The sequence below is a fragment of the Neopsephotus bourkii genome, unplaced genomic scaffold, assembly GCF_033783945.1.
Source record: "Neopsephotus bourkii isolate Nb327-2 ecotype Australia unplaced genomic scaffold, CSIRO-AGI_Nbou_v1 NB_994, whole genome shotgun sequence".
Classification (NCBI taxonomy): domain Eukaryota; kingdom Metazoa; phylum Chordata; class Aves; order Psittaciformes; family Psittacidae; genus Neopsephotus; species Neopsephotus bourkii.
This window is the reverse complement of record NW_026901486.1, coordinates 1124927-1135490: the sequence shown is the minus strand read 5'-3', so window position 1 is coordinate 1135490 and position 10564 is coordinate 1124927. Positions and strand designations below refer to the sequence as shown.

At 47.1% G+C, this 10564-nt stretch overlaps 2 protein-coding genes across 5 annotated transcripts in view; one reads left to right on the top strand and one right to left on the bottom strand.

Annotated features, from left to right (window-relative positions):
* The first annotated feature begins 69 nt into the window (after nt 1-69).
* Nucleotides 70-2417, top strand: MRPL35 (mitochondrial ribosomal protein L35). Its single transcript, XM_061359842.1, has 4 exons — nt 70-109; nt 198-378; nt 1115-1259; nt 1939-2417. The coding sequence occupies exons 1-4, from the start codon at nt 70-72 to the stop codon at nt 2125-2127; spliced, it is 555 nt and encodes a 184-aa protein (XP_061215826.1). The 3' UTR covers nt 2128-2417.
* A 2111-nt stretch (nt 2418-4528) lies between these two features.
* The window catches only part of REEP1 (receptor accessory protein 1), a 66746-nt gene continuing 60710 nt past the window's right edge, over nt 4529-10564 (bottom strand). For 2 of the 4 annotated variants that reach the window (XM_061359754.1, XM_061359756.1), the window contains 2 exons: nt 8757-8920; nt 4529-6722 (listed from right to left, as the gene is read on the bottom strand). In XM_061359754.1, the coding sequence (XP_061215738.1) occupies nt 6651-6722; nt 8757-8920 (236 nt within the window). In that variant the 3' untranslated portion in view covers nt 4529-6650. The remainder of the gene's footprint in view (nt 6723-8756; nt 8921-10564) is intronic. The other 2 variants (XM_061359755.1, XM_061359757.1) reach the window with 1 other exon arrangement.

Here is a 10564-nt window from a genome sequence, read left to right as displayed (position 1 = left end):
CGTGAGGCGTGTCCAATCAGAGCGGAGGGAGCGGGCCGTGTGCAAATGTCACTGCCGTAGCGCGGGGACATGGCGGTGGTGGTGGCGGCGGCGCGCGGGGCAGTGGCGGGTCGGTGCTGAGGGGAGGCGGGCGGCCATGTTGGGTCGGGAGGGGGGCTGTGGAATGGCGGTATCGCCATCGCGGGGTGTTCGCTGAGGGTGTGTGTTCTCCGCAGGGATCCTGGGGCGCTGGGCACCCCTGGCCGCCCGTAGCACCGGCCTCGTCGCTCGCTGCTGCGTCAGGCAGCTGCGGGCACCGGCGGCGGCCCCGCTGTGGAGACCACAGCCGCTGCTGTGGGGAAGCGTGCCTGGGGGAGGCACCGCATCGGTGCTCAGCAGGTATGGGCCGTGCGGGATCGGGGAGAAGGGCTTCGGAGGGGGCTTGTGGTAACTGCTGGGTCTGACAGGCTGCTTGGGGTGGTGTCTGCCATAACGGGACTGTTAGACCGAGGTCTCCCGCTTCTGCTGCGAACAGCGATTGACGCAGGATGTGAACGGAATAGGGTTTGCAGATGTAGGCTTTGTAGATAGCCCTGATATAATCGGCACTGATTGTTTCGCTGATGATTCATAGAATGAGTAAGGTTGGAAAGGACCTTAAGATCATCCAGTTCCAACCCCCTGCCATGGGCAGGGACACCTTGCACTAAATCATGTCACCCAAAGCTCTGTCCAACTTGGCCTTGAACACCACCAGGGATGGAGCATTCACAACTTCCTGGGGCAACCCCTTCCAGTGCCTCATCACCGTCACAGTAAAGAATTTCCTCCTTATATGTAACCTAAACTTCCCCTGTTTAATTCTCGAAGAATGCCAGTAGCAGCAGAATGTTTGCTCTCGAGCATCTCACCCCTTTCGGTAGATGAAAAAAGCTTTCCAGCATGAAATAATAACTTAAGAAATGAATTTTAACACGAGTTAAATGCTTCTTCAGTTCTGTACTTCATGTTAGGTGAGCTCTTGTGAACCTTCAGACTAGTCACAGCCATTTCTCATTGCATGAGAGAGACAGTGATTGCTTTTGGAAGAAGTTATTTCACTCCTATTTTCTTCCGGTTCTGGGGGTGTTTTTAGCGTCACATCTCTCCTTCCAAATATCCTGCATCAGCCAGCGAGGACTGTCACCTATGTCAGCAGAAAGCGTGGGAAGAGGAAGACGGTGAAAGCTGTCGTTGCTCGGTTCCTCCGGCTGCACAATGGCCTTTGGGTTAGGAGACAGGTAAGGCTTTGGTAATACAAGTGTGTTCTTTGTACAAGGGCGTGGAGTGATGGGACAAAAGGAATGGCTTTAACTGACAGAGGGGAGATTTGGATTGGATGTTAGAAAGGAATTCTTTCCTGTGATGGTGCTGGCATCACAGGGAAGCTGTGGCTGCCCCATCCCTGGCAGTGTTCAAGGCCAGGTTGGACACAGGGGCTTGGAGCAAGCTGCTCTAGTGAAAGGTGTCCCTGCCTGTGGCAGGGGTTGGAACTGGATCAGCTTTAAGGTCCCTTCCAACCCAAACCCTTCTGGGATTCTAAGATTATTTACAGTCAGTGGGCTGATTGTTTTCCTTCCATTAGAGGGCAGTAGCTAGTGTGTAAACAGGCGAAGTTTAAACTGGATGTAAGAAGTTCTTTACTGTGAGGGTGGTGAGGCACTGGAATGGGTTGCCCAGGGAAGTTGTGAATGCGCCATCCCTGGCTGTGTTCAAGGACAGGTTGGACAGAGCCTTGGCTAGCATGGTTTAGCGTGAGGTGTCCATGCCCATGGCAGGGGGGTTGGAACTGGATGATCTTAAGGTCCTTTCCAGGCATATTTCTGAAAGAGGGGAATTTCCTTGCTTTGGTTATCAGTACATCTGTGTGTGTGTGTTTGTAATTGAAACTGAAAATTCTTGCATGTTTTCTTCTGCCAGGCTGGTTATAAGAAGAAACTGTGGAAGAAGTCAGCTTCCCAAAGGAAGCGTTTGAGAGACTTCTTGTTGTGCACTAAAACACAGTGTAAACTCCTCGATAAAATGACCACTTCCTTCTGGAAAAGAAGGAATTGGTATGTGGATGATCCCTACCAGAAGTATCATGACCGCACGAATCTTCGTTCATAGGAATCTTGGATTCACTTTGGTGTCTGTCTAGGAAAGGAAGTGATGCTTGTGGTATGGTCTTAATTTTTGACATATGCATGTCACATCATCAGACCTGTGGGTATGAACACCCCGAATAAAGGAATATTCAGGATTTATCTTCCAATGCACTTTGTGTTTTACTTAGTAGAGGTCAAGCTGGCCGCCTGCATGTTATGATGGCTGCTGTTCTCCTGTGGTTGTGTGTAACATGGATGAATACAGTCTAAAACAGCACTAAAAGTGAATAAACCAACATATTTAATCTCAAATCTTTTAAGAGAAACGTTTAAATAACCCCAGGGCATATTTTGCTGTGTCCATACTTGTTAGTAGCTTGTTGAATGGAGTCTCCTTGGGAAGGGGCAAAAGGAGAGCAGGGTCCCACTCGGTATTGTCGCTGTCATGGTACCAGGTAAACTGTTGCCAGGCCTCTGTTAAATAGCACAGCAAAACCCTAGTGTGGTGGCTATGTGCAGTTTTAATGACTGATTAAAAAAATGCATTATCCACTAAATTTCATTAGAGGACTGACACTTTGTATCGTGTATTGTGTTTTGAGTAGGGTAATACACGCTGTGGGTCCTACACTGTATTGTCACGCAGTTAGTGCTGAGTTTCTGCTTTTTTATCCTTGCTTTTTGGCTAATTATACATAGCAGTGTGTATCCCTATGGGAAGACAACAACAAGGGTTTACTACAGGGTCCTTAGGGAGTGTGCAGCCAGTCTCTGGTTTCACTAAGGGCTACATCAGAGGGTTTCTCTACAAAGCTGGTTGTCCAGCAGGTGTGTGAACAGCAGCTCCTTTTAAAGGTTCTAATAACTGATAATTAACCCAACATTAAGCAGATAGTCTCTGGTGACAGCTCCAGAGCCACCTGCACAGCGAGAGTTTGCTGAAGGAGGCTGTAGCATTTCAATGAACTCACTACTTACTCGGAGTGTTCAGTAGCTGTATTTTGTTTTTTCCAGTTCATAATACAGAAAGAGGTTCTGAAGGACATGCAGCACTTTTAGTGAATACATCTATATACAGTCAGCCAGAACTGAGATAAAAATCATACAGTGACCAAAGTGATTCTTCTGGCCTGCCAGATACATTGAACAGACTAAAGATGGGGTTTGGGGGGTTTTCCTTTTTTAAAGAAAAGATTAAGACTTTATTCAAGATGTGTATCAAGCAGTACAACAAACCCAGCCAAACATTAAACCTTTGGAATACTGTTGTCATGGCCATCCCTGTGAGGCGTTGAGTGCACCATTCCATCCCAGCTCTTTTCTACCCAGCACAGGAAGGAAACCACACAAAGTGCACGATGAGCATCCTTAGGACAGTTTGTCTAAAGGCAAATCCCAATGCAGAGCTCTCTCCTACTGCAAATATGATGCACCATGAGTACCTGAAACAAACAGCAAAGGAAACTGTGCAACAAGCATCTGGCCACAGGAACGAGGGCTTTACCACCACGTGGGAACACTTGAGCAGTTAGAGACAGCAGGTTGTTACATGAGGTTTGGGAGCATCAGGTCTCTCCATGCAGCTTTCTCCCTCTTACCAGGAATAAACCTCATTCTGCTTTCCTTTTGGGCTGGGGTTGCACTTGCACAGTTCAGATGAGGTGACAGGATACATGTGACATCTGTCTTGTTGCAATTTGGTGTCATCCTGACTCGGCAACCACTGTAACTGTGCTGCCACTGCCCCTCTGACAAGAAAGGAGGCATTGGAGGACAGCATTGAGCTTAGGCTTGTTCTCCTCATAAGTGAGGTGAACTTATGATGAGATAATCCACAGGCCCATCTTCAACTGCAGTTTTCTTTCCCTCAGCATCAATTTTACTTGCTCCAAACAACACAGGTTTCACTGGTGCCTCATGCCAGGCAAAGGCTCTGTTTTCTAGCACTGGCCTGATTTCTTCAGGCCACCACTGAGAGGCCTGCCTGCCCTACAGGGCTGCTCAGAGAGGCCCCAAACTGTTCTTCTTCCTTAAGCCAGATCTGTTGCTAGTTTAAACCATCAACTAAGAGATTTCTTGCTTTTAGGACTGATCAGCAAACAGCTGAGCTGAAGCTGGGGGGGGAAGCTGAGAACGCTCCCCCAAACACACCTCAGAAGCCACCATCCACGTCCTCTCTTCGCTCCCAACCTCTGGTTCAGGCAGGGCCATGACTCACTGAATCAGGCTTGTTCCTTGGCATAGGCAAAGAGCAAAACCAGAACCAAAGCCTTCATGTCTGGTGTTTATTCCAGTGACCACCAGTAATGAGAAGAGAGAAATCCCTGACTTGGGGCACCACCTGTAAACAACCCGTGAGGAAGATGAGGGATTGGAAACGAATGGCCGCTCTGTACATACAACACTACAGCACGACGTGTACGTGGGTGAGCATCCACATTTCTTACCTATCTATACACAAATATACAGCTCAGTTGATAATACATTTTTGCCAGAGATATGAAAAGGTTTATTTTTCTCATTTATACAGTGAATGTTTTGAGAGATATAAGGCAACTCCCTTGTCAACAACTTTACCTCAGCACTTAAGAAATGCTAAACAGTCAAAGGTTACAGTAAAACAGCAGATTAGACGCACATCTAATAATTGTAGTGAGAATCAATGCTCCTACAGCATGTCTGAGAGTAGAATTCATCAGAAGTTACATAGCTCTATGTTACTGGGGGGGTTTGGCATCGAGTGCAAACTTGTCAGCTGCTGCTTTATCTTATGGCAGCCCATTGCGTAGCAGGGAAACACAGCTCGCTTGCAGGATTCTATCTTCTGCTAACACTGCAGGCAGGGTTTCTTCTTTCTTACTAATGTCTGCCAAAAGGAATCAAATGAACTCTAAAGCTGCTTAAGAACAAAATGCACAAGCTTAGCTTCTCCAAGCTTTTGCTGTGTCTTCCAAGGACTGGCTCTTCTGTAACTGCTATTTAGACAGGTTGGTTTTAATTTACTTTCTCAAGTCTTTTTCCTTCCTACCCATTGCAAAATACAATTAAATTAGCACATGTAAAGGAAATAAAATGCTCAGGTAATGAGGCCAAATACTGTGGCAGGCACAGGAAATACCTACTCACTGTTTCTGCTTCCCAGCTAAGCCAGATACACATTTGTGTGTCTGTACACAGTTTCTGTCTTCCCCACGTACATAGTAAGAAGCTCTGGGGGAAGCCTCAGGGATCCATTAGCCAGGGAGGGCTGGGATATCAATGCATAACCAGCAGAGAACAGGTTTCCAAGGGCACTCACTGCGGGTTTCTCTGATCCACTCCACTGTTTGCATCCTGCTGCACCTGACCTGGGTTATCCATGCTGTTCCCCATCAAGACCCTGCACTGATCGCCTGGCAATGGCACGTTCTATGTGATGCTAAATGTTCTAGTCTACGTGACAGGTCCAAGAGCAAACACAAAGTGCCACGGAATTAACGTATGAGTGACTGTCACATGCTCAACACTTACAAGAGACACCAACTTGAAGCACAAATACACAAACCCTACCACATCTTCCTCTTTTATATTTCTCATTTATATATGGATACAAACACACCACTGCGTCTGGATCTTGTGGTTCTAACCAACTCCATGCTGCAAGCAACACTCCAGGCTTCAAACAGCAACTCAGCCCCAGCACCCTGCAAGGAAACCAGTGGCACCTGACCCAGAAGGCAGGGTGCTGGGGCTGATCCTGCTGCAGGCAGGGGAGGAAGGTGTGTTTTCCTCTCTGTGTCACTAAAGCAATCCTAACTCTGTTGCTGCACTTAATACAAGCCTGGCTTGCTCACACTTTACAACTGGCAGTAGAGCCTTTGCCACAAGCAGTATGTTCTTCCAGCTGCCATCATGTTCCACACTATACTCTCCTGGCTCAGGCTGATGAAAATTAAAGACTTCATGACCTCGTTGGAACCACTTCTTTTCTCTCACACATCTCTTCCTCGTCCTCTGTAAGTGGTTTGTTCTCCATATGGTGTTCCCAGGTTAACTTGCAGACAGAGAAGCTCAGCTTTCACTAACGAACCTCGGACATTTCATACAAAGTACTTGGATACTTGTTACCTCATCCACAGTCTTGAGGAAAGAGAAATCCACGGGTTCTGCAAATCCGCCTCATAATGGTAAAGCCATAAATAAACACACTGTCAATGTGTCACCATGAGTAACTGGGGGATTGTTTCCGTCTCCGCTGTGCATTCACAGAGCTAGAGCTATGCAGACACAGATGAGAACTGTAAATGTACAGGGTTGGCGTGAGTGGGGGTACACCCTGCAAACAGAACAAGGACTCTGAACCTGCAGGTGTCTGTCACACTGTCCAACACCACGGACTAACGCGAGAAGCTGTAACAGAGGATACAGAGAGAGGAGAGGGAAAGGCCGTGTCTACATCGCTGCACAAAGCACATCCATCCCACTGCTGTTTCCTACGTTAACAAGTAGCTCTTTAAGGCAGAAGAGAGACATTCTGTGGATCCTGGTGCTATTGGCTCATTGCACTCACATTGTTTCAGTGACAGAGGACGAGGTACTTTTCTTCCTGAAGCGAGGTCTAAGGGTCCTAGGCGGTGCCTGCAGGAAAGCAAGAGGAAACGTCAGTGGCATGATAGGAAATGGTTTTTCTTTCCTTAAAACTCACCCACCTTTGCAGCACCTCTGTGGCACTGATCCCACTCCAGTAATGGAGAAGCAGATCTTGGCACTGAGGACCAGCTGAAGACTAACTGCTTCAAGAAACCTGTTGTAGTCCTTTACCGAGGTTACACCAGCAGCTTCCCCTCTGGTGCTTGGTTAGAGGCTAAAGACTGCTAATAACAGCTTGAAGGAGTCAGGACAAATTGATGCCATTGACAACACCTTGCGGATCAGGAGAGCAAACTGGTGGCAGAAAGACAGCTCTGGTGTGTCCCAGCCTGTCCTGCAGTGCCCAGCCCAGCTGCAGCCCCTCTGAGGGTACATGGGGCATTACAGAGCCGAGGTGAAACACTCGGAGGCTGTAATTCTCATAAGGCAGAACTCCTCAAAGATCAGCCTCCTGCTCTGGGCACAGGCCAGACACAATAGACTGAAATCAGTTTAGAAGCCAACTATTGCAATTCTGTCCTGCAGAGATGCAGTGATGCAGAAAGCTTCAAAAAGCACCCCTGAATGCTCAGGAGAAGCCAGACAACTCCATGGAATTCATTTACTGTCATCAACCCCATTCTCCAGACTGGGACAGGATTTAATTAAACTAGCAAACAAACAAACATAAAACCCCCTAATCTGCAACACATACGACTCTCAGAAGAGCTTTGGCATTGGCATTGTGTCTTGCGAGCTTCACAAGAAGAAATGGGTACCAGATGTTGTGGAGGAGCATGAGTTCTCAGTCTGGAGGCCTGTCATAGCATTGTGTATCACTGCAAGGCCTGATAAGCTTTTCTGCTCCATTTACATCTATATCCAAAGCATCAAACTATTTACCTTTAAGAGTCTGACAGGATCTTACCATTGCTAAGTGAGGACTTTGTCATTTCTGTCTTATAGGACTTTCAACCCCCAAATCATGCTGTGTTTCCCCATTCCTGTGATGCAGCGAGGTATAAATACTCATACAGACAAGGAACTGCAGCATGGTGAGGTTTTGGTTAGGCTCCATCTAAGTCCCCATCTCTTCCAGATTGCCAATAAACCAAAGTGGTTTCTCACAGAGATGGCATTAATCCAACACCTCACCCCATCTTCCGAGCCTGGAATCCTACCTATGTGTAAAGCACAACAGACCCAGATGGGTCTTAGAGCAAAGCAGTCATGAACTGCACAGTAAAGACTCTTAAATAGCTCTGCCTCCTTTGGGAGGCCACCAGGCAGCTCTGAGAGCAGCCAGAGAGGCTGCATCTTTTCACTGTAAGAACAGAGCAGCCCAGCCTTTGGTGGTCCTTGGTGGAGATGTGTCAGCTCGGATCTGTGAGCTCCATCTGCTCTGGCTCCATCCTCCCTGCCCGAATCTGGAAGTATTCTTTGTCTACAGCATCTCCCACAGAGGTTTCATTTCCTCCACAGCAAAACGTTGCTGAAATTGCTTTTGGCAAACCCCACTGTGAGATCTGCATCTCCTTTAGGGCTTTCATTTCCATGGAACAACTTAAAAGTGTGCTTGTCAATACAGTGACTGATCCAAACCCCTACGGAGTCCTGAAGTGCTGCTGGTCTTGGTGGGGTTTGGCTGGGTGTGAACCCAAGTGAAAGGGACCAGGCTCTGTGGGTGCTGTTCTCACTGTAACCATCCTGCCTTGGGGGTGAGAATGTGTTTTCCTCTTCAGACATGAAAAATCAAAGGGTTTGATATCCAAATCCTCTCACCCAAACACCTCCACATGGTTTAGAGCTAGAGCCAAGTTTTGCAACTCACAACCGTCTCTGAAGCCCATATATTTATGATCTCCACTGGCACCAGTTCAGACTATGTCAGGATATCCACACATGCATGAAAGTGAGTGATCCAACAGCAAAACCCACCCTTGGAAGACCAGAAGTGTTTTGTTTGGTGGTTTTAGACCAAAGAGAGATCTTCATTCAGTTGAGGATTTAAGGAATGTTACACAAGGAGGAACCTGGAAGTACCTCAAGGGGTTGATCCTTCTTTTTGGGCTTTTTGTTCATGGATGCACAATCCAATGAATCGTTCTCCTCATCATCGGAGAACACAGAGCCTTGGGTTTCACAGTTTACTTCAGGTGGCTTTTCAAACGTATTGTCCATGCCTATTTCACAGGGCCATTTACAGTCTAAACATGAAGACAAGGGATGAAGAAATCAGTGATGATTCGATTCACACTCTGCCAAATGCCACCTCACTGCAAAGCCATGCATCTTCCAGGCATTAACAGACTGCAGGTTCACACATCACACTCTAGTAACAGCAGCAGTGGGGTTAGACATCAAAAGGGTTCTATTTATGAAGCCATTATAAGCTCTATTTGGATTATTTTACATATAATTGAGACTAAATTCACAGGCTCTGATGCTCTGGAGGTTGCCTCTAGAAAGAGTTCTTTGCTTGTCCAGCCCATAAATAAAATAGCTGATTTATTGAATCACTGATTCCATCCATAGCTCCTCTATTTACAGTTTCCAGAAGCGTCCTCTAGAAGGCACCAAACGAGTGCTGAAGGCCTCTGGTCAGTTTAGAGAGAGCTGCCCGGGATACAGAAATATGAAGTACAGCAGCACTTGGAGCTGAGATCTACTGATGTTAACATAAAGCTCCACCAGGTATTAAGTGGACTCTCAGCAGTGGGAGCCTTGCTGCAAGACCAGAGCAGGGAAAAGACTCTCTTCTGTCACTCTGGAGTGAATTTCATGGAGCACTAACCCCACTGATGGATCTGAAGGCAGATTTTGCCCCCATGACTACAGACCACTAACACCAGCTTGGGGGTTCTTGTAACGTAGGGCATGATCGTGGTGGGATCGGTCACGTTGCACAACACAATCCATTTGCTGCCTTCAGTGCAGACAGTGAAGCAATACAGTCCAAAGCAGGAGGTACAGAAGAGCAAGATCAAGCTTCCTGCATCTCCATAGGTGGCTTCTTATCCATGGGGCTGGAGCTTTCTCTGTTTAACTGATAGTTATATTTCTTCTGCAGCATGTCAGGAGTGGAAGTGTTTGCTGTTTAGACAACATTAACCACAAGTATTTGCTCTGTATTAGACTGTTGCATGAACATACATAGAAATAATGCTCTGTGTTGCTGTCTCAGCCTGACTATAAGGCTCTGCTGGACCTAAAAGTTAAACCCAAAGACTAAACCAAAGAGGATACCTCAACATCCAATGCTTCTTAATCCATTTGGATTCTTAAAGTACAAAAGAACTGAATTCTCCAACAGCTTGTTCAGTTGGGTAACAGATAAAGGGAAGTGATTTGGCTACAGCAACACCACCAGTCATGAGCAGGTCACTGGGGCTCTCTCCAGTGCCAGACTGAAGTTGAAGTCATTCTCAGCCCCTGCCTTCAGCCCAAAGGATGCGGCTGCTGCACGAGGGAGCATCCTTTGGCCACTGCCCCTGCCCCACTCCTCCATCACCATTTGCATGGGCAGGCTGACAGACACCATTGCAGGTTAGCAGGAAGAGCTGGAAGTTGTCTTTATTTCCCAGATACACTGACAGTGCTGATTGTCATACTGCAGAGAGGTCCAGGATAATGCTGAATTGGTTCTGTTGTCTGCATATGACTGTTGGGTTAGGACTACACTGTGGGGAGACTTAAATCTTTAGACCACAAGGCAAAACAGTGCAGGAATATTAAATTTGAAGTACTATTTAACCCTTCTACTTGGGAAACGAGCTACCCAGGAGGAGCCTGGCTTAGGCCATCTTAGATGTGGAATATGGTCCTTGTTGCCTCTCCAAGCCAACAAAAAA

Coding starts and splice junctions, on each gene's coding strand:
- MRPL35 (XM_061359842.1), top strand. CDS start 70: ATGGCGGTGGTGGTGGCGGCGGCGCGCGGGGCAGTGGCGG. Junction 110..197: donor GGCGCGCGGGGCAGTGGCGG/GTCGGTGCTGAG, acceptor GTGTTCGCTGAG/GGTGTGTGTTCTCCGCAGGG. Junction 379..1,114: donor ACCGCATCGGTGCTCAGCAG/GTATGGGCCGTG, acceptor GGGTGTTTTTAG/CGTCACATCTCTCCTTCCAA.